The following is a 23,256-nucleotide window of genomic DNA, read 5'->3' as shown; positions in this document are numbered from 1 at the left end:
ATTAAATGAAGTACATTTTCTGGCATAATATAGAATACATCAAGCCCCGGTGCCTAGCAGACGTCAACAAGTCACACTGGTCAAATTTCGCATGTCATAAAAACCTTTATTCTACCAGAAAATCTGCTACAAATTGCTTTTGGCATGCATAGTTTTCACACAGCAAAAAACAAGTATGAGAATTCCCTTTTTGATTTCATACCTCCACTTGGCATGCACATTTATTAACAGTCCCTTCTTTTATCGATATAAATTAAACATCCTGCATACCTTGTACTTAAGTCAAATAGTAGTTTTGTCAACTTTCTTTGGCTTTTGTGCATAAAGAAACAAATGCTGCTTCTTTGTTGATATGTAGAAAATAATTTAAATGACAGATTATTGAGAATCGTACTCATCCAAATTACACACATGGACACAAATTGCCTCTTAATTTACAAAGAAAACACAACCAACAATACGGTATAGTTATAAAATCTACTAATTAAAAAAAAATCTCACATTGCCACCAGTATGTGCCTTTGGGAAATGGTAAAATTAAATAAAAAAATAATCTGGATACTCATGCACAATGATATTCAGAATTAGTTTGGAATGTTTAAATTGCCTCTCAGGTCAGCTGTACATACAGTAGAAGCAGTGGATATAAAAAGTCTACACACCCCTGTTCAATTGCCAAGATACATCATTTCATTGTTATGAAATTTTTCCCAAAAAGTTTTGAAACAGTTTGGCATTTTCTTTTTTTTTTCATATGACAAAAACTGACATTTGAACAAAGGTATGTATGTACTAGATTTTTTATGCACTGTCCAACTTGCGTCAGGAAATCTCAATGCACACAGAAAAAGACACAGAATTCACAATAAAATGACATAATTGAATCCAGAACATGATGTTACATCACAGAAAAAAAAAACACTTACCGCGAGGTATGTTCAAAGACAGCATAATGGGAACATATCTACAATCTGGAAAGGAAAAAAGATTATGTACAAAAAAACACAATGACACTTCTTTGACAAGACCACACCGAGATATTGCCATATTGTGTTTTTGCCTTCATCCCTAAATCTCGCTTCCGCTGATGGTGTGCACGTATAACCTGAGATAGCCTCCATGTTTTTTGTTTTTTTTTATCGGCAGCTGAGTGAGTTCATACGCTCTCGTAGGCTCTCGGTGGATGACATCATCTAAATCGCTACACGGAATTGTCAGATAGATTTATTCAATTTGACAAGCACATTAGCGCCAGAAGAAAATGTGCTTATCCTTTTTGTAAAAAACAAGAAAGTTTATAGTCTTAAACAAATTGGTTTATGTTCAAAGAAACAGCAGGAGAAAAAACCCCAACCGTGTTGACTTGATGTGCTTGTCGGCCGTCATACTCCAGCGGTGCAGTTTCAGGGCCGGCCTTGATGTGATTTTTTTTTTTCTCCGTAAAGGTCAGCGGTGCACTCTCAAGTCATCGAGACATCATCCGCACGAATTCTGCCAATTTAAGGCACAGCGGCACAAGCATGTGAGATGAAGACAAATGTCACATAGTGTAGTATTGTCTTGTTTATCGCAGGGGTTACAAAGTGGTTGACTTTTTTCCATGATAATAAATGTTTATTTTGTATTTTCATTATTGTAGTTTATTTTTTTTCCATTTATAGTAATGTCATTTACTGGAAAAATGATATATGTCAACCGCGTTATAGCGAGGGAACACTATTTAAAACATTCTCACAGTCAATTATTTTTGTAATATTTTAAAACAGATTTTTGTGGCCCCCCTGAAAAATACTTGCAACCTCCTCCCAAGAAAAATTTTATGTCATCCATATTTTACACAATTGCAAAAATACTTGAATGAGTAGGGCAGACTGTTACCTCTCCTCAAGTCTTGCTTTGGCACCATGAAATGTTTTATATTGACACAATGTATACACCAGCTCAGATGAACTAAAGCTGCACTGTAGCATTTACTCATCAAAAAAACATAACGCAGATATTCTCATCCCTCACAGCAAATATGCATCCTCGTCTCTCTCTCTGTATGTGTGTGTAGTGGTGGTGGGGGTGTAATCTTTGAGGTGACATAATCCCCACGGAGATAATCTGACAGACACACTGGCGCCGTTCATCCCCGCAGACGGTGTGTGCTTAAGTAGAAATGGAGTGTATATATTTTTCTATGTACAGTACATACACTAAGTATGTACTTCTCAGCAAATTCAAATATAGTGGAAATTGGAATTTATTTCAGTAATTCTTTTCAAAACGTGAAAGTCATATATCCCTCATACACGGAATAAAATATGAATATTTAAGCATTTGATTATTATATGAACAAATAAGGAGATGTCATACCTTCAAAATCCACATGTCCATCCCCGTTGAGGTCTATGTCTCGTAAAATGTCCTCCAGATCTCTGTGGCCTACCTGAAAATGTAAAAATATGACGATAATTTTGCTCAGTTTTGACTGACCTATTTTTTTGGCAAGGGTGCAGGTGTGCCTAATAAAATGGCCTATGATTGCATGACTCTTACCTGTTGTCCTAAAAGCTTTTTCATCGCTTCTCTGAGTTCTGCAGTACTGATCTGACCGTCGCCATTGGTGTCAAACTGCAAACGACAAGGTTACGTCATTTTTCTTTTGCTCAACCTAAAATAGAACACCAGCGCTGGAGACAATTGATGAATGGATGATTCAATAATTGAAATGTCTCGACCTCTTTGAACGCATCCCGCAGTTCCTTCACGCCGATCATGTCTGCGGTCTCAGCCAGAAGTTTGGGCCCCATAAGCTCAACAAAGTCCTCAAAGTCGACATGTCCGCCCACTGTTGAGGACAAAAAGTAAAGTTCTACAATATGCAGTGGATTAGTGGTACTCAGACGCCCTCTAGTGGTAAGCAAAATAATCACTAAATTAAATAAAAAGATGCATCTTTACGTGATTTAAAGAGGAAGTCAGAATTTTCTGATTAACATTGCATTTGTGGAATATAAATTAAGAAGAATCCACCTCTTTTAAATCCATCTCAGGGGTGGCCATTTTGCCATTTTCAGTCAAAAGCAAAAGGCAAAATGGCCGCCCCCTGAGATGAAACATTTTGCTGCTTAATTCAAATTTCACAAATGCATTATTAATCAGAACATCATGTTTCGACTAGTGCGGGCGCATACAACATATTGTCAACAAAACTTTTTTGAACCCACTATAGTATATTTGTTAAGTACAGTTCAGTTGTATTTAACTTTTAAATACAAAGATAATACAACTTTACTGAGCGCAAAAATTTGACAGGTCCCGGCTGACAGATTCACTTACAATTCATGTTGATCTGCTGGCTAAGTTCAATCAGCTCCATCTCTGTGGGCATGTAGCCCATCGTCCTCATGCAGTTGCCCAAGTCTTTGCAGCCGATGAAGCCGTCTTTGTCCTTGTCGAACTCCCTGAACGCCTCGCGCAGCTCTGGGAGGGCATCATAGGGTAATTATTACACAATTACATCGAAACTAGAGGCTATTTTATTTTTGTCGCTGTCGCTTACCATCCATTTCTTCTGGCCGCAGCTCTCTGTCCTGGAAGGGAATCACATGGGAGAATTAGCAGCCCACCAGTACACAAACGTGGCGTGAGAAATAAACAGATAAATGTGTTTGGTGGTATTCATACGCCACAAACATGTCTTATGTATAATGTACTGCCTCCAAATAGTTTTTAGGTTTAGCATTTTATTCTTGAACTTGACATTTGTGACAAATGCAACCATCGTGTCCAAAAAAGAAGAGCCGCCATCTCGCAGCTCATCAGCACAGCGACCACTCACGAGTCAGCACAGGCCCGCTCGCCTACCCTGACTGATACGATCTGTTTTAAGAAGGAGAAAAAGGTCTAACGTGTGATGTCGCTGTCGCAAAGCGATAAAGTGAAAGATGATGACATCATCATACAAATAGTAGCAACGTTTGCAACATCCCACAATGTAGAAATTGCACAAAGCAATAGATTATTTTCCAACTTGCGGCCCTCAAGTTGCAGGTAAAGTAAAGTATTTCTGATATTTCCAGAAACAATTACTATACTTGAAATCACTGAGCCCAAATTGACTGTGTTGCTCCCCGAGTAGAAATAACAAGGACAATATAAAGAAATGTGGATAAATGGAGAAAATAATAATAATATAATTTAAAAATATACACTAATATGCATTATTCAAATCAATTAAAATATAATAAAAGAGAACATTGAATTAAATGCAGTTAGTAAATATAATAAAGAACTGTTTGAATTTATTTTGCAACTGCAATTGTGCATTCAAATGACATAATGACAAATAACACATAAAACTGGCTATCAATACATATAATTCCCTATTTTTTTAGGTCACACTAGGTACTGTGACGGTCAGAAATTGACAGCACGCTTTTCTCTCAGCAGGCATGCACGTGCTAGTTTCCGGACTTACGTACAGCCTGCCGGTTCTCGGCGAAGCCCTTGCGTAGAAAGATGCACGCGGGCCCCAGCACGTTGTGCATGTTGGTCCCGTTCTGGGCCAGGGCCACTAATGGCTCCAGATAGCCCCCCCCTGAGCCCCCTTCCTCTGAGGACTGCACCGCTTTGTAGTTCTTCTTCTGGTCCTGGAGCAAAATCGGTCCAGGGTTAGAGTATTGAGGAGCCGGGTGAGGTTGGCGCGTGAAGACGGGAGACTCAATTTGAGTCGACGCGAGGGAGGGATGAGCTATTCGAGTCTGTCAGTTATTTGCCATTTTGGAGTCAGTCGTTATGGAACGTAAACTTCAGGGAAGGGAGGCAGACGAGGTCTGATATACATTGATGTGCTTTTTTTTAACTTCTTATTTTCTCTTCTGAAGGCGAGAAACTTCACAGATGACAAATTGCCCATGACAGCATTTCCAAAGCTTCAACATCCCAATGGCACTGCATAGAAACACCACTGCCTGTCTGACTAGTTTACTTAACTCTAGAGGAACAAGGATTCATCGATTAATCGACAACTAATCGGTGCTTAAATTAATCGATAATGATTTTTCATAATCAATGAAACGTTGAGGCATATTTTTTGCTCAAAGAATTTCAGCTTGTCGACAGTCATCTGATTCATCAATTAATCGACAAAATAATAATAACAACGAAAATTAATCGACTATGAAAATAACCATGAACTCACTACTTTGTTTAATATTTATGAACACATTTCAGGACAAGTTTAGACAAGGGACAAGAGATGCCTAATATCAACTCCGATCAACCTTGACCTAAAAGACGCACCTAATCTTCATGCAAATTTTACAGGCCAGTCCAGACGATGCCTTTCATGCTCAGCCAGCCATTTTTTTTCCTAATCACCAATTAAGCTCACCAACCCCGAGGGCTAACCAGGCTCTCATGCAAAGTCGGCCCAATTACCGAGCGATCCACAGGTTAATTAAAACAGGACGCTTCCTTGTTATCCTCTGATCCAAACAAGCCGTAGCCGTAAAAAGACTGAAAATAGAATGTGACATCACCGATCCCATCTTCAGATCGTGCGACTGTCACGACCAATTACCCAGAGAGCGCCGACCGGCCTCCTGCATCTTTACACCGGTATATAACATTTAAAGCGAATATACACCAAACAAACATACTATTGGATACTCAAAATGACCTTCACACTCCATCTGCTTACCATGTCAGTGCAAACGCAGCTACTTTGTGCATTTCTGCAGTAGCCAAGCGCGGGGGGTTCGATGCCCACTGGCTAATCTGAGCAAGTGATGCATGGCGCAGGGGCTGTTTGCGGAGGATACAGCGTGCCAGAAAATTACTACCGAGCCACGCGGACAGTTACATAACACGGATAAAGAAATAGAAAAAAAAAAGGCCCAAGTGTAAAAAAAAGTCGTGTGGAGACTTGAATTGTAATATTTATTTATTTTTAGGTCAACAATATGCAGCTGCTGCTGGTAGGGATGCACTGGGTAGCCAATTGAAGGCTTTGCAATGAAGACAACAGATGCGGCAGTTTGTTAGGCTTGTCAACATTGCATCTCAATTTTATGTTATTGTATCAAAATAGTAAAGATTTGAAGCAATTTCTAGGAAAAAAAACATCTGAGAGGACGACGAAACAAAAGCAAATGGAAGTTATCGTGATTTTGAAAAGTGGGACAATCGTTTGTGTCCTATGGCTAAACCATGCTAACATGATAAAATGTGTTAGCATTATTTGTAGCATTTAGCATTAGCAGAAAACTTTTTATTTTAACAGTGAGTTCATTTGACACACAACACAACAGGTTTAATATTTTTGGTTACTTTAAAATGGGCCAATTTGACTAACAACATAACAGCAAGGTTTTATTTATTTATTTATCTACTTGTTTATTTAACATTACAGGTGGGTTAAATTGCATTATTTTATTGACATTTTGTGACTTTAAAATGAATCAGTTTAACCAGTAACATAACATGAGGTTTCAACTTTGTCTTCATATTAGTTTCTAAACTGTCACATAACAAGAGAGTTAACTGTATCACTTTTAAAAACGTTAAAATGTTACTGTAGATTGAAAAACAAACCTCTAAACTTAGTCAATTTGACCCCCAAAGTGAGGGGGGGGGGCAACAGGTTAACTTCTTTATACACTTGGATGGCTCTTAACATTTGCTTATGTTACTCAAAACATTTTTTCCAACTTCTGTAACAATCTAACAGAACACATAACATTCCATTTCTATTATCATATAGTCGATAAGCCTTCTGGAATGGTCCAACTGTACTGACATGGCAAGAGTTCCGCTATTGACACAATCCACTGGCTGGCCTCATGAACCAACAATTCATTTCTACTTCTGAAAACACCGAATGCATGCAACAGTGAAACTACACAAAGTACATCCTGCCACTATTTCCTCCCAAGCAAACGTCACACGGATTGAGCGTCAAAGTCCGACAGCACTACACAAAGTCCAGTCACTTGAAGGGAGTTTGGGGTGAGCTAGCATGCCAAAAAAGCAGAGCTTACCTTCTTGGTGAAAATTTTGAGCGACTTTACAGAGTTGCCCATTGCAAAAATCCCCAAACGGGGTGATCTCGCCTTATGTTTTCCCCCTAAGTGTGTGTGACGGCGGCGGCGCGTGCATGAATGTCCGCGTGCGTCTCCAGGCATGCATTGGAATGGGGGAGTGATTGGGAAAGGGGAAGAAGGTTTTACTGCCTCATTGACTGACAGGAGAGGACATTTGGGGAGAAGAGGAGAGAAATGATAGAGGAGGAAATGGATTGGAGGGGGTCTTCATAGGGAGAAGGAGAACAAACGACGGATCGGAAGAACGTGGAGGTGCGAGCGGCGGGAGTGGAAAAGATGGCTTAATCATTCCATCCTCTCTCCGACGGTCTTTGCATCCCTCCCTCCCCTCTACCCTGTCTCCTTCCCTTGCTCTCCCTCACTCACTTTCTTTCAACCCTCCTCCTCTCCCTCTCTCTCTCTCTCTTTCTGCCACGCTCTCCCAAATCTATGCAAATTCCACACAAGAGGTTCTTTCGGACAAGCATATTACCTTCCCCGGAGCAAGATGCCGCAGAGGCTAATCCAAAATCCACAGATACCTACAAGCGCACACACACGCACAAACACACACACACACACACGGTCAGAAATATACACTCATGTGAGGCTCCCGATCTAAAAATAAACCATTCCTCTCTTCTGCTCCTTCTCCCCATTTTATAGCCCCAGCATCCCTCCATCCATCCATCCTCATGCACACACACGTGCACGCACGCACACACATATGAGAAAGTCATGTTTTAGGCTTGAAGTGCTTGGATTGACACCAAAATATACACACAAAGAGATGGGCAGCTGTTCCGAACTCAAACACACGCAGAAAATTTGTGCGGATTTATTCATATTTTTTCCAAGCAAGATAAGTTGGCCTGAATCATTCAGTCTTGCTCTCCTGAAGACACACATTTATTTATTCGTCATCATCTTTTTGATCAAGCAGCCCCTAAAACAGGTCCAGACGAATGGATGGATGGATGGATGGATGGATGGATGGATGGATGGATGGATGGATGGATGGATGGATGGATGGATGGATGGATGGATGGATGGATGGATGGATTCACATCAGTGGAAATGTCAAGTCTTCAATGAGCTGATAGCATGTTGGCGGAATGAGGAGGAAACCTGGAATACCCAGAGTAACATAAGGCAAACACGAGGAGAACATGTAAAGTCCATCAAGGAAGACCTGAGCCGAAATGTGACCACAGAAGCTCTTGACTGTGAGGCAAGCATGCTAAGCACTGCCCCCCCACCAAGCTATAATGATGAATACGTTTATCGAAGCGGAATGATGGCAAACGGCATGACGGGCCCTTTTGAAGCTTGCCTTTTTTTTTTGCTGAGCCTGCACTTTTACTTAACCAGCAGGATGAATGCATGACTAAATATCTTGCAAAACCAAAATCCTGACCACCAAGGCCTTCCACAGGTCCAAAAACAACATCTTGCCACTACAATAGTACAATTGAAGTCGAATACAAAACTAAACATAAAGAGAATTAACCAAACTTGTTCAACTCTGCTAGCTTTAGGCTAACATGCAATGCAAAACACCCTTGACGGGCTAATGAAACTAGCATTGATGCTGCGATAATCAAAACCATTTAAGCAACAGGTAGTGTCACTCACGGTGCAGCAACACATAAAGACAGACAATCGCAAAACAACACTTCACTTCTATTACAGCATCTTACTAGCTCAGTTAGTTTTGAAAATCTTTGTCGTGCATTCTGGCGGCCAGGGCGTGCACACGGGAAGAAACCACACATTGTAAGTTGGCAACAAAGCATGACATCATCATGCACAATTGATTTAATTCCGTAATTTAATTATTCATTTATGTTGTTTTTCTTCTGTCCGCCCCCCTCCCAAAAAACACTTTTACACTGCAATCATTTGAACTCTGTCTGCCATTCAGTACAATAGCTCTCATTGGCCTTGTATGTGTGTGCGTGTGCGTGCATGTGTTGCTCACTGGATGATTCACGCAGCCTCGCACCGCAGGCTCGTTGTGAACTTCAGAACTCATCGGACGTCACACACGAGCCGTCAGCTTTCATCAAGTCAAGCCGGAGTTTATGTGTGTGCGCATGTGTATGTGCGTCTCCGATTCCATGACCCCCCCCCCTCCCTTTCACATCCTTGTCTCACTTTCATTTACATAACTTTGTATCAATGCTTTAATATTTTTTTATATAACCACAAACAGGGAGTTTAATGAAGATAAACTGTCTGGTTAATGAGATAGCACTTAATTTAATTAAAATTGAGGTGAAAAGTTTTATGAATTAACTAGTTTACTTTATAGTTTCATAAATGAGATGGAATTGAATTACATTTATTTATGAACAAAAACAATAAAAGAAATAAAAAGAAATACATTAAAAACAGTTTCAAATGAAAAAAGAATATTTGAATGAAAATACAATTTAAAGCTTACCTATATTTTATTTTAATTAATTTTGATGCAATTTTTCAAACAGATGTCATGCAAAAAATATTATTTAAAAAAATTAATCAAAGGAAAAAATAAATAATAAATGAACAGTTTCATGCTATTCTAAATGAAGTGACACATAAAAATGCATAAATATTTAGCATCATTTGTAACCACGTGCACCCGGGCGCATCCGTTTCGCAGCTTAATCCTCATGCGCGACAAAAAGGGAGGATTTACACCAAACGTGTTTTTTTTTTTTTTCCATGCCAAGCGTGGATACAAAAATATCCACCAGGCTCTAAAAATAGCGCCTCACACTCGAGACATACTGGAGGCATATGCTGCGCTCGCTTCTTTCCCAGCATCACCCTTACACATGCAAAAAAAAAAAAAAAAAAAAAATGTCACCACTCAGCGCATCCTATACTCATACTGAGTATTCCAAGCAACAACATTAGATTATTACAGTAACATAGACGGCCATGTTCATTAAATAAGGGGCGGACATTTTATTTAGAAAAAGTACACTTGTTAGGTCAAAAATAACCCAAAATGGGTTATTAGGGTAAGAATACTTCAAAAGTAAACAAATATATACTGTACTGAATCAAAAAGATATTTTAAAAAGGTTGTGCAGTTACAAATTTCATTATTTTTTATTCTCTTTAATTTTTTTTAACGCAATCATTATTAGTATATACGTACAGTAATTACGTGCTTATTTTATGTACCGCTAGAGGGAGCCCGCGTAACACTAGACTATTGGTACTCGTCGCATTGTGGATCACAGAATCACTCCTGGCCTCCTGTCAAGGTCAGAGTGACCGAGGAAGACCAAAAATGGAGGATGGATGGAGACAGATTTGTGGGGAGGAAAAAAGAAAAGGGAAAAAGGGCAACAGGTGACAGGGTGAATCAGCATGAGTGACTGCATCACTGCAAGCAAGTGAGGAGCTAATGTTTTTTTCCCCCTCCCATCACAGTCACCGTTGTCACGATGGAGCAAGCGAGTGAGTGTTGACGTTGTTCACAAGAATCATCCACATTGCACAAAGTCAACCATTTGTGGCTTTCTTTGTCCCATTTATTTCCTGTTCTTGCGTCATTTGTCCTCTCACGCTCAATGGCTACATAGCTGGAGGTAATATGGCAGACATACAATAGTTCAAATGAATCTTGCGCCCTCTGCTGGTTAACAGGAAAAGCAGTAATTACTCTTACTGTATGTATGTAACTGTGTTTAAATATTTTCTACACTGTAAACGGATATTTTAATGATTACGTGTATTTAAAATAGTATTTGTTAGGTCTTTCTCGGATTTTTTGGCAGATTTAATTTAAAAAAAAAAGTTTCTTTTTCATTTCTTTTTCGTGTTTACATATTGAATGTATTTATTGCATTCAAATTTGCTTTATTTTTGTATTTTATTATATGTGATATTTTATGTATATTATTTTATGTCTGTATATTTATTGCTATTTTTCAGGGTTGGAATAATAATAAAATAATCAGAATAAGTCATATTTGGAAATATTTTAAGTGTTTTAATTGCAACCCAGCCATTAAATTGAGAGGGTTTATCACCAGTTTATTTCTTCCAGTCACAAACTGAAGAAAAATTATTGTTTGTGCTGTATCTAACTACGTATGATGATGAGAAATACTTAGGGGAACAAATTTAGTCATGCGTCTAAGGTTCAAATTGTGACTGCAAGCATTTCAATGAGCGCCTCATGAAGGGTTGCTTTTTTTCCTTTTCAGCTCAGAGAACAAACAAAAAAAACTGTGTGCCGCCTCCAGTCTTTCAAATTCAGGTCTTGATGTTCTATTTTTAGCCTCCTCCACTGGCTGCTCTGTTGGCTTCGTATGTATGCAGATCTTCCCGTTACGTAAGAAATTATTTTATGAAAAGAAACTTTGTTGTGCTGCATCGCCCTGACGTGTCCGCTTGAAGCTCTGGACGAGTGTGTGCAAGCGTGCTTGTGTGTGTGTGCAGTCTTCTCGTTTTCACTCTTGTTGCTTCGCAATTAAGAATTAAGGTCATCTCGTATACAGTAGTATATAAATGTCAACGAGATGGACCTCGGTGATGTGAGTTCATTACACAGTAAAAGTTGTGCTTATCACATCTTTAGCCTTGTAGGCCACAATATTAGGTACACTAGCACAATTACACAATATCCAGTATAGAAGCTCAATGTTTTTTTATGCATCAATAGGTTCTATTTCATGCTTTCCAACAAAACTTCATGATATCAATTTTAACGTTAATACCACTGGAGAAACCAAGGGAACCATTGTGATGCTACAATACACCAGAAGGATCTGTAACTTAAAATGCCACAATGAGGCGACCATTTTACATTTACACAATAGCAGGCAGCATAATAAATGGCGCTATTTAAGCGAGATATGAAATTATAAAGAAGTGTTGTCTTTTGGATCTACAGAATTTGAACGGTAAATCAATTGTGCAAGATGCCTTCATAGCTCTCTGGGTGTACCTAATGAAGTGTCCAGTGAGTTCACACAGCCTTGCATCTTTATCACTGAAATCTTTTTCATTCCGATATGGATGAAAGACGTCATAAATTTTTGAGATTTCAAGCAGAGAGCGGAATGAGAACATCTCTGCACTAACCTCTGAGACTGATTGAAGCTCTGGCCTGGATTGAGCGCGAGACAGGAGTTATTTCTGGAACACATTAGTGTGCACGGAGGTAATTGTCTCCTCTCCAGCTTATTTATTTATTTAGTTCTCATTCATGTGGAGGGTGCCCATTGGAAAAAAAATGAATAGATTTTGGTGAGTAATAAGACAGCAAGGGCACAGCAAGGGCGGCTTAATTTGAAGGAGGTGTTTGAGGGCCGCCGAGGAGAAGATTGTGCTGTACCATCGACCTTTTTGATGATAACCCTGTGACGGCGTCAAAGCACTAGTCATTATAATTGGTCAAATCCATTCATTTAAATTGAAGTAACTCAACTACTTGATTTATGGAAATAACTTAAAGTGGCTGCACAAAAGCCTCCATGTGCTAGCACCTCCTCCTCCCAGCTCTTTTGGGAGATGTCTCTTTAAATGTTGCTCCCATGCTAATTTCCTCACTTTTCCCCATTGCACGTTTTTACCGTTTTTTTTTGTCCACCCCCTTCTCTTTATTATTCTCTGACCTGACTGTCTCTGACCATTTGGAGGACTTCAAACTGGCCACATGGGATGAGGAGCAACTGGACAAGAACCCACCCCAACTTCAGACAGGAACTTTGTGACATTTTCACTTGAAAATATAACGGAAACAAAATCCGTTCATTTTCCGGAATGGCCAACCAATCACTGCAAATGGATGGATGTCATCATAAATGGAATACATCGGGTTTCATGAGGATCTACAGAAGACCCAATGCATACCAATCAACGCAGAACTGTCAGTGTTCGAGGTTTGTTAGTTTTCACAAGCGGCCAATTGTAGGCTGCTGGTTCTGCCACTCTTTCCGCTCTTTGTGGCAATCTGCCTCTTCCTTGACAATCACGCCATGTTTTTGCAGTCCAATAAAATAATACAATGCAGTACGAGGAACTTCAAAACTCACTACAGTTTTTTTTCACTTTGGCTAGATGTGCAGTGCTCAGTAACTTGAAGTAATGCCAACTGTGATTTTTGTCAGGTTCGGCCATTTTGCTTGATGTATGGTGGAAAATGATGGCGGTCAAGACCAGGACCTCACAGCTATGGGGTAAAACCACTTATCCTTTTGTTGACCACCCCAAAAACTTGTCATTCATTGGGAATGTGCAAGCTGGAGTAACAGCAATAAAATCGAGATTCAAACCAAGAACATCTCGTGCGAGGCACACGTACTAACCACTAGCGAGCGCTCTGTGCTGCTTTCCCCCCAAACAAGCAATTAATCCAACATGTACAATTAAATTAACTATTGATTCCAAGCTTTTTTTTCTTTTTTAAGTGTTATTGCATGTTTGAGATAAGTCCAAGCTTACTTGTCCAAAGACAGACTTGACGATGGGGTGCAGGCTTGCATCATAGTCCGAAACGGTGCTGAGCCTCTTGGACCTCCGGCCGGAGGTGGGCCGACTCGTAGCCGGAGCGCTACTGGCGGCGGCGTCCGAACTCAAGCTGGAGGCTGAGCCGCTCACCGGCTTCCTGCCGGTCTCGAAGAAGAAGTCGGCGTCGTCCCGGTCTTCCTTACTCGCACACGGGGACCCTTTGGAGTCCCGTCCGCGTCCCCCGTGCCCTGCGGACTGCTTGGACCTGACGGACTTTGCGCGCGTCTTGCGCTTCGCGTCCTCCGCGCTTTTCTCTGCGTGGCCGGGCCGGCACAGGGGTCTCCTAGCGCTCGCTTCCTCCATCCGGCCGGCGTCGGCTCCTCTCTGGTCGCGTTGGTTTTGGTGCCCGCCGCGGCCGTTCTGTGTGGATCTGTGCTGGAGCACCGCGGACTTCAGTAGGGACGTTGCAGATTGGCTTTTCGGCAAAGAACAGCTCATGCTCTCTCGCGTCCCACTTCTCACGGATGGAGCTGCAGGTGCATGAGGAACATCAGCCGGAAGCTGGTTACACGTCCACGCGGGTGGAGGTTGGATGGAGGTCTGCAGCAGCAGCAGCAGCCACCTGCCGCTGGGACAATTGCAAGGGAACTGTTCCCTCACACTTGCTCCAACTTTGAATGCGCGCACTCACACAGTCCACGCTGTGAGTTCACCAAAGGGACCCACGTCACCACGGATTATCACGCGCATAATTTGCCACAAGAATGAAAAGAAGAATCCACTGCAGCTCTCAGTGAAGGGGGACGCTGCTATCAGTCTTTTCATCCTGCTCTCTGGATAAGTTTATATCAACACTTCATTTTCACTCTTGCCAGCACTTGCTCACTTAAACAATAAAGTGAGAAGAAAAAATACACAAAACTTTTTAAAAACTGAATTCTCCCAGTAGTAGTCTAAAAAAAATTTGTCCTGCAATTTACAGAAAATTGCATGAAAACTAATTGTGAGAAGCTTCACCGATTCAACAATAATGACTCAAAACACACTGCTAACAATAAAAAAGGGCAAAAGTGGAAAACTGGCCATTTACTGGACCTCAACCCAATAGAACGTGCATTTTTCTTCCTGAAGAGAAGACTAAATGGAGAATTCACAGGAACAAACCAGGAAATAGACTGATTCAACAAGTAAACAAAATAACAAGAATATCTATTTTATTTGTGTGTCGAAAATTGTGGTTTCTGTCTAACATCCTCGTCGGCGTATCACACATGCTCGATACTTGCCTCATTCTTATCCTTCAAGCTTGTTCTGCTGAGGGCTGTTAATTTTTGGGGGGGATCTTTTTGAGCTGCTTATACACTTAAAAAATGTATTCTTTGCTTATGAGATAAAAAATTGGCTTATGTCGCTGGCTAGGTTTGCATAATGTTCACGCTTGATAATGAGAAGTGTGCCTTTGCACCACTTAAGAGCACATTTGCAATGGAGACTTGCATGAGAATGCTAACAGAGCCATGTTTACACCGAGGGTCATTTAAGTCCCGCAGCAGATGTCCATGCAGGGCAAAAAAAGAGAAAAAAGCAGTGAGTGTCGTATGCTCGTGTGTGTATATGTGTGTGTATGTGTGCGGGGGCCAATTAAGACTTGAGCTTGATAGCGAAAAAGTGTGAAATGAGCACATTTTGCCTTCCGCTCCCAGGGGAACGTGTGCGTTCTGACATCTGTGTCTCCTGCGCTGCAGGGAGAGCATGACTATCTCCACCGCATCTCAAGCAGTCACCTACTTTAACTCATCTGCTCCCTTACCGTCCTTATCACACATAAAGATGAAGTTAACCTATTTTTTTTCCTTTACAATAATATGTTGTCTGTGCCCTCTATAGTGTAAACACGGCATTTCGATTAATATTGTTAACCAGCAAAATCCACCTATTCAAATTTAGGAGGCGGCCATTTTGCCACTTGCCGTCGACTGAAAATGACATCACAGTTGCTAGGTTTCAGGTCACAACCAATCAAGGCTCAGCTTCAGAACACTGGTGTGTCGTGATTGGTTGTGACCCGAGACCTGGTAAGTGATGTCATTTTAAGTCAATAGTATTTGGCAAAATGGCCGCCCTCTGAGATGTATAAAAACAAGTGGATTTTGCTGGTTAACTCGTATTCAATAAATTTAACATTAATCAGAAGTCTGTTTTGACTAGCTGGACTGTACAGAACATATTATTACAAAGTAAATTTTGATGTTGACTTCCACTTTACAAGGGGCCACATTCCGGAAAATGTTTAATGGTTAGTGTTGCTACTTTGACAGATGATGATTTAATTATTATTATTAGTATGATTATTTTTAAGAGATCCGTGCCTTAGACATGTTGGCGGCTGGGCACTCCCCCCTGTGGCCCGGTGGCTCAAATTATGTTTCGATGGAAGAAAAAAAAAGACCAATATTTTCTCTATACAGATTTGCTATTTTTTTTGTAGACTTGTTGCAGATGAGCAAGCCTCAGGGAGCTGGGTGGCCCATTTAAAGGTGTGCAAACACACACAGGCGCGTTTGGAGGATTAACTATAAATAAATAAATTTATAGTGTGAGCTCATCAACCAGAGTAAACATGATATTGATTTTTGAATATAAACCATGTGTAGCAGACGTCCTCCACGGCTCCTTAGTTTTAGAACTCTTCCCCCTACTGCATATCACAAGAGTCATGCAAGGAAAAGCCTGGAAATGCCCTTAATTTCCATACAATACAAAATAAACCAATAATAAAAAAAATTCCATATTTGGCATCATCAAATATTCAAATGTCCCGGATTACCTAAAGTTGTTGTTATGGTGGTCCCTGACCCAGCTAGTACACGTGCCATGGCACAGTTTGCTACACTGAAAGATTAATAAGCAAATCTAAAATATTTATGCGAGCTACAGCTGGAAGACAAGACGTCCACTCCCAACACGTTGTCCAACTCTTTGGCTGAAGTTGCAAGTTCATTAAAAAGTCCCCAGTGTCATCGGCAGACTGATTATGAACTGAAAGCTCAGATGAAGCGCATCCAATTATCGAGGAAGGATTGATAATGACGCCCATACATAATGTACGACATGCTGTATTGTTTTGATAGAGGTATTCATTTAATAATTATTCATTTAGTGGTTGGAATATGCAGTGTAGCTCACCTACAGGGACACTTCATTAGGAACCCCTGAATTGTCAAATAAGAAGCCCTGTGCTTATTTGTCATTTTATAATTAATGTATACTTTAATCTCTGCAAATACAGCACCCTGTTATTGAGAATAAAAGACCATCTAAGGACTGCCCAAGCCTGAAGAGACTGAGTGACAGCTGCCAAGAGCACTAAAAGGTGCAGGCGGCACACATAGAAATGGAGTGAATAGAGAGTGGCACGGGTGGGTGGGCATGACGCAGGCTAGAAAATATTAACGGTGCACTATTATTAGGTACAGAGCAGGCAGGAGAGATGTTTAAGCTCCTGTGCTGCCCTCTCAAATGTTCACCATTGGAAGGAAGTAACAGTCATGAATGAAATGATGCACACGGTAGTAAAACCTTGGGGTTACTCGGCAGTCATAATTTATCCCATTCAATTAAAAAAAAAAACATGAATTGATTAGAAAAAATATTACAAGAATTATTCAATGAATAGATAAAAATACAAAAATGGAAAAAATAAAAATACTAGAATTTATCATTATAATTTATATATTATTAAACACGTATACAGTATTATACATACTTATATACATATTTAAATGTATGTACATATACCTATGCATATATAGTTTGAAAGAGTCACGAGTCTGACAGTCGTCTCTACCTTCAACATGCATGTTTCTTATACGGGTGTTACTATATACTAATATATATTTATATGTTTAATGAATATAAGGTCGTGATTTAAAATGGCGTTAACTTGACTCCCAGAGGTGAGAAAATATGAAAATATACAAGCATTAGGGCACTAAAACATTCCACAATATTTAATATTGTGTTAGAGAGCTACTATAATGGGAAATGTATTCAACGTCTCCCCCTTGTGGCCATATGTGAAACAACCAGACTAACGGTTCTGGACTGCACTGTACTTAAATAGCCATGAATATAAAAGTATTCTATTTTTTCAAATTATTTCAAAAATAATTATTTAAATAACGTGTCTGGTTTTGAAGAATAACAATAGGAAAAAATATGAATGATGAAAAATTATATGAAAAGATTGTATATAAAGAAATTATTTTAAAAAATACTCAAAAGAATTACACAAAAATAAGAAAAGAAATATACATATAAAAATATACAAAACACTATAGAATATAGATTAATAAAAACAATTATTCTAATTTACTAATATACTCAGATATAAACTGAAAAGTGAAAAAATATAAATACACAGCTAAAATAAATTTAATCGTGCAGAACCATTACATTCTCTTAAATTAATATGAAAATAATTATTTATGTTTAGCTCAGAATATTGCAAAAATACTGTAGAAATTAAAAAATATTGAAATGAAATGTCCCCCGCCTACTGCCCGATGACAGCTGGGATAGGCTCCAGCACGCCCGCGACCCCCGTGGGGATAAAGCGGTACAGAAAATGGATGGATGGATGGATGGAATGAAATTAACAACTACTGTATGGAAATTGAAGTAGGTTTTTTTATTACAACTTTTTTCACTTGCAGTGTTTTTTGCATCAGTATTATAACAACACACACAGACACGTGTGCACACATTGACACACGAACAGAAACATTTGGCTGACTTTTTGGAGTATTAATAAATGTCTAATAAAAAAATACCACACAGAGGTGGCCTGATACACAGATAGAAAAGTCAGCAGGCTGAAATTTTCCTCAAGAGACTGCAACAACACAATTGGGTTTGTTGATGACATCTACGTTACCATTTATGGACATAGCACACATGGACCCCGTACATGGATGTCCATGATCTGACATAAAAAAAGAGTGCGTGAACTTGTAGAGGTTTACACAAGCCCATCTGGACCGGGGGGAACAAGACAGCAGCAGGGGGGGCTGGGGTCACTTAGGGAGCGTCATTAAATTGCACCTCCTTTGGGGGCCAGAGGGATTGGTTGCCAGCCAATAATCACACACGTTATTCAAAATTATGTTATTATAGTTTTGTGTGTGTGTGTGTGTGTGTGTGTGTATACACACACCATATTTTACTCAACTTTATTCATACAGCAATTTAAAAACAACCACGTGCTGTACAAAAAGTACAAATCAGACATATCAAGAAAAAAGGGTAAACACAATAAAACGCTGACGAATCTCATGCCGAGTCGAAAGCCAAAGAATCGCAGTAGTTGAAGGGAATCATTTCTTGACGGTCCCTAAGCGGTGGCGCCAGGCAGCGCAAGCGGTGCATGTTCCCGTGACAACCCCATGAACTTCATTCAGTGCACATCAGCAGCAGCAGCAGCAGCAGCAGCAGCCAGATGTCAAGTGAGTGACCTTGCGTTGCCCTTTGACTGAGATGGGCAAGTCCAAGTGGTGCTGCTGCGTGGCGAGCACGCTGCTATGCATGGCGGCACTCGTGTGCGTGTGCGTGGCCATTCTGATGTTCCCGCCGTGCTCGGGCGGATTCCGGCACGCTGCCGTGGCCGCAGACTCGCTGCTTTGCTCTCAGGTTGGCAAGTAAGTAAACTCTCGATCGGTTCGATTCTTTTTTGTGGTCTTCTATGGCTTTCGTCGCAATAGTTTGCGGCACGCTTTTTGCTGAGTCAGCAGTTTCTGAGAATCTGACTAAGGTGATAAGCAGGTTAAGAGATTGGATAAGATAGTTAATGCCAACATGGGTATGCTGCTTACTTCATGTCGCTACATAACATGCAAACTGAGATTAGACAGGCAGTTAAATGATGCTGCTGTTATGCGGTGGATATAAAAAGTCTACACACCCCTGTTCAAATGGTTTTTGAAATGTAGACAATTTAAACCAAACTGGGCTTTGAACAGGGAAGGGGTGTAGACTTTTTAAAATAATTCTTTTTATCCACCATGTTATGAAAAAGTCACCTTTCAGCTTTGTTTAACCCAGCAGAAATTGTCTCTGGCAACCAGTCAGATTTGTTTTGGCTTTGCCTCACTTTAAATTTAGGTGATTACATTTGTGTTTGGTTGAATGTGTGCGTCTAGATTGCGATGCATCTCTCCATAATTTACATTGATCACTGACACAATATATTGAGACACGATAGGAAAATATTTGGATTGTGAGTTGGATTTTATTCATATTGAAGTTGCTGAATTAATTAGGTCGATTGCTATATAGTCAGAAATGTAAATCAATGACAAAAAATATTTACACTTAATGTCAATTACTGAATAAAAATGAGAATTAATTACAAGAATAATTATCTGACATATTTCACATATCCAGTCATTTTAACTTCATGCTGTCAAACAATCGAAACTTGTGCATGGTTTATGTCCTTTTTACTGGAGTGTACACGAACGCCCCCACGCATACCTGAATGTCTTCCAGGAACATGTTGCAGCAGGGCGGCTCGGCAGTGGACGGCGCCATCGCGGCCCTCCTGTGCACCGCCGTGGTCTACCCTCAGAGTATGGGACTCGGTGGAGGCTCTGTCGTAACAGTTAGAAATAAAACAGGTTGGTGCTGACAAGAATTTCACAAAGCGGATTGTCAGTGATGCGGTTGCATGTATTTTCATTCCAGGTAAGGTGACGGTCTACAACTTCCGAGAGACTGTCCCACGCAATTTTAAAAGCAACCTGTTAGATGACTGCACTGGCTCAAAAAATATGGCAGGTAATTCCACAATGTGTGTTGGTAAATATGCATGGAGATGACCATTTCCGATATTGTGCACTCCAAGGTAGTCAGTGGATTGGAGTTCCCGGTGAGCTGCGGGGCTACGAGGCCCTTCACAAGCGCTATGGCAAGCTGCCGTGGTCCAAGCTCTTCGAGGAGCCCGTAAGATTGGCCAGAGAGGGCCTCCAGGTGCCTCCTCACCTGGGGAAGATTCTTGCCATACCCAATGTGAAAAGAAGAATGGAACAATCATCCCTCTGGTACTGAAATACTTAGTTTCCTCTCTTCTTTTAAATTGTCAAACAAAATAGTGTGCTGCCATCTAGTGGCCCACTGTGGAAGTACACCCAAATAAAAAATAAATCAAAATCATGAATGACTTTAATTCTATTTATATTTTTTCTTTATTCTTCAACATGTTTCTTTCTAAATCATAAAGCAAATTAACATTTGGAATAATGTCTGTGTTCCAGTGAAGTTTTTTGCAACAACAACAAGAGTGTTCTTGAGACAGGAGACATAATCAAGTTTCCTCAACTTGCTGAGAGCATGGAGACAATTGCCAAGAAAGGAGCGGATGTTTTCTACATTGGCGAGATGGCCTTGGATTTAATTCACGACGTCAAAGCCGCAGGTGGGACGCAACACAATATTATTCTTTATTTATATTTCTATAGTCTATGTGTTTCTATAAATCACTCTTTTAGGTGGGACATTAGAAATGGAGGATCTGAGGTCTTACCGGACAAGGGTGGTGGACGCGTGGACAGTTCCTCTGGGGGACAGGCTGATGCACATCCCTCCACCGCCTGCTGGGGGCGCCCTGCTTGCCTTTATCCTCAAGATCATGCAAGGTTTCTCCTCTCTCATTTCATGTTAGTTAAGCAAAGAAGCTGAATATCCAAATAGTGTTTGTATTTTTTTACAGGGTTCTCCATGACACCACATTCCCTGGAAGGGGAAGGAAAAATTCTGTTTTACCACCATTATATAGAGGCCGTCAAATTTGCCAATGGCCAGCGAAGGAGCATTCGTGATCCTTTTTTCAACAGCGAGAAGGTTAGGATTTTACATTTAAGCACAATAGTTATTTGTGTACAAAAATTGTTCCATTCAAAATGTAACAGAGAAGTTCCACGAGACCTCAAAGTGTAAAATAGGTTTGGGAATGTCATCTTCTTACAGAGTGCAGAGCATCTGATAGATCCCGACTTTATCGATCATATCAGGACAATGATTTCTTCCAGCGGCACTCACCCGCCGTCGTATTACTCCAACGTCAAGCCGCCGCCCGATCACACGGGAACGTCGCAAGTATCCGTGCTGGATGAAGACGGACTGGCCGTCTCTGCCACCAGCACCATCAACCATCTGTGAGGAGACGCTTGTTGGAAATGTCCTGAAATATGAAGATTGTCATCATGTTTTGCTCTAGATTCGGAGGAGGCGTTTACTCCCCACGTACGGGCATCATCCTTAATAATGAGCTGGCTGACTTCTGCGGGAAAGTAGACACACTGAAGCCTGGTAAGGTTCAGCTCTGTGAAGACACAAATGGACACACTTGCGTGATTGGGTCCTTTTGGAGGGAACAGTCCATTTAATTAAGCTATTTCAAATTTGTTGCTTCAGGTGAGCAGCCTCCCTCCTCAATGACACCAGCAATACTAGAGTCCAAATCTGGGGGGCTTCTTGTGATTGGTGGAGCAGGGGGAAGCATGATCACCGGTGCAGTGGCCTTGGTATTAATTGTATAAGTATATATATATATAATATATTTGTGTGTGTCCTTTATTGATTTTGTTTGATATTTTCCTGTGTCCCCTAGTCTGTAATAAATCACCTGTGGCTAGGAATGAGTCTAAAAGAAGCGATCGACGCTCCCATTGTATTTGTGGATTCCAAGAATAATGTCAATTTTCCACCCGCTTTTGACCAGGTGAGCACTCGACGATCGGATACGATGACTTATGAAAGTCGTGATACGTTTTGGCTTTGCTTTCAGTCTGTAATCGACGGCCTCAAAGCTCTCGGGCATCAAGTTGGACAAATGCAGTATTTTTTTAACATCGTGAATGGTGTGGAGAAGGAGAAAGGATGCATTATGGCCGAATCGGACGCAAGGAAGAACGGGATGGCAGATGGATACTGACTTGAACACGATTTACAATTTGCCTTAAAGACTCTCTTCTATTATGGTCAATGATCAGGTGAACCTTTTTGGGACTTTGTAGAAGAATGTTTGTGTATGTTCTATTATCTATTTTTTATGATGCCTTTTTAATAATTTTTTTATTTATCATTGTAAATGATAAAACATGGTTATTATACAAATGGTCATTTTATTAATTCAGCATTTATTTCTGTCAGCATTTTCACCTTTGGAGTGGAAAGATGAAATGATATAACCATTAATTGACATTTTTATGGAGCAGAGAAATTATGTTCAGCTACCTTCTAGTTAGGTGAGCAGGGGCCACATTTACCAAAAATCACTTGCCCATTAAGCATCACGTATTGCAGAAAACCAACATAAAAAATACAGTGATATGAATTTGAACATACCTCATGAGTGTTGTCACCACAGGTATCAAAGATGTTGCACGGCGTTCTGCTTGTGCTGCAAGTCACACAAGCACATTTACTGTTAGCAAATACAAATGTGCCTCAAGAAAATGTCTGAAAATTGACCCACCGGAAAGAAATCTTTTTTGTTTTTTTTTACTCTTATTATTAGTATTACTTTTTTTTGGGGTCAGGTCAGGGCCCGTGGTGTCCATATACAATGCTACTCCACCATTCCGGAAGCTAAAAATATGACAGTGTTACAGAAAATGGATGGAAAACTAGCCTTCTTTTATAAACTTTAAAAAGATAAATGAACTCAAACTCC

The 23,256-nt window shown here is 40.3% G+C and overlaps 2 protein-coding genes and 1 long non-coding RNA gene across 8 annotated transcripts; 1 reads left to right on the top strand and 2 right to left on the bottom strand.

The window, feature by feature from the left end:
* Nucleotides 1-85: 85 nt before the first annotated feature.
* Nucleotides 86-14,268, bottom strand: cabp1b (calcium binding protein 1b). Of its 4 annotated transcripts, none has more exons than XM_037265986.1 (8): nt 7,564-7,997; nt 4,470-4,637; nt 3,548-3,578; nt 3,325-3,468; nt 2,724-2,833; nt 2,542-2,616; nt 2,359-2,431; nt 86-1,491 (listed from the first exon to the last, which is right to left on the bottom strand). In XM_037265986.1, the coding sequence occupies exons 2-8, from the start codon at nt 4,533-4,535 to the stop codon at nt 1,466-1,468; spliced, it is 525 nt and encodes a 174-aa protein (XP_037121881.1). In that variant the 5' UTR covers nt 4,536-4,637; nt 7,564-7,997; the 3' UTR covers nt 86-1,465. The 4 variants fall into 4 exon arrangements, with proteins under 4 accessions (XP_037121881.1, XP_037121879.1, XP_037121877.1 ...); XM_037265984.1 differs by lacking the exon at nt 7,564-7,997 and adding an exon at nt 7,029-7,544; XM_037265982.1 differs by lacking the exons at nt 4,470-4,637; nt 7,564-7,997 and adding an exon at nt 13,521-14,268.
* A 4,564-nt stretch (nt 14,269-18,832) lies between these two features.
* ggt5b (gamma-glutamyltransferase 5b) lies at nt 18,833-22,659 on the top strand. The gene is made up of 12 exons (XM_037266492.1): nt 18,833-19,222; nt 20,073-20,200; nt 20,268-20,360; nt 20,428-20,623; nt 20,837-20,997; nt 21,071-21,217; nt 21,292-21,422; nt 21,549-21,736; nt 21,799-21,890; nt 21,996-22,105; nt 22,192-22,302; nt 22,369-22,659. Exons 1-12 carry the CDS (start codon nt 19,062-19,064, stop codon nt 22,513-22,515), a joined length of 1,665 nt encoding a protein of 554 aa, XP_037122387.1. The 5' UTR covers nt 18,833-19,061; the 3' UTR covers nt 22,516-22,659.
* LOC119131789 lies at nt 19,933-23,135 on the bottom strand. Of its 3 annotated transcripts, XR_005099716.1 has the most exons (6): nt 22,929-23,135; nt 21,829-21,903; nt 21,621-21,762; nt 21,106-21,314; nt 20,403-20,576; nt 19,933-20,173 (listed from the first exon to the last, which is right to left on the bottom strand). It is a non-coding gene; the product is annotated as an uncharacterized LOC119131789 (long non-coding RNA). The 3 variants fall into 3 exon arrangements; XR_005099715.1 differs by having other exon boundaries at nt 21,621-21,903; XR_005099717.1 differs by lacking the exon at nt 20,403-20,576 and having other exon boundaries at nt 21,621-21,903.
* Nucleotides 23,136-23,256: the final 121 nt, after the last annotated feature.

Source organism: Syngnathus acus, chromosome 12, assembly GCF_901709675.1.
Source record: "Syngnathus acus chromosome 12, fSynAcu1.2, whole genome shotgun sequence".
In the NCBI taxonomy this organism is placed as follows: Eukaryota; Metazoa; Chordata; class Actinopteri; order Syngnathiformes; family Syngnathidae; genus Syngnathus; species Syngnathus acus.
Note: the sequence above shows the minus strand (reverse complement) of the source record. Positions and strands in the feature narration are given on the sequence as shown.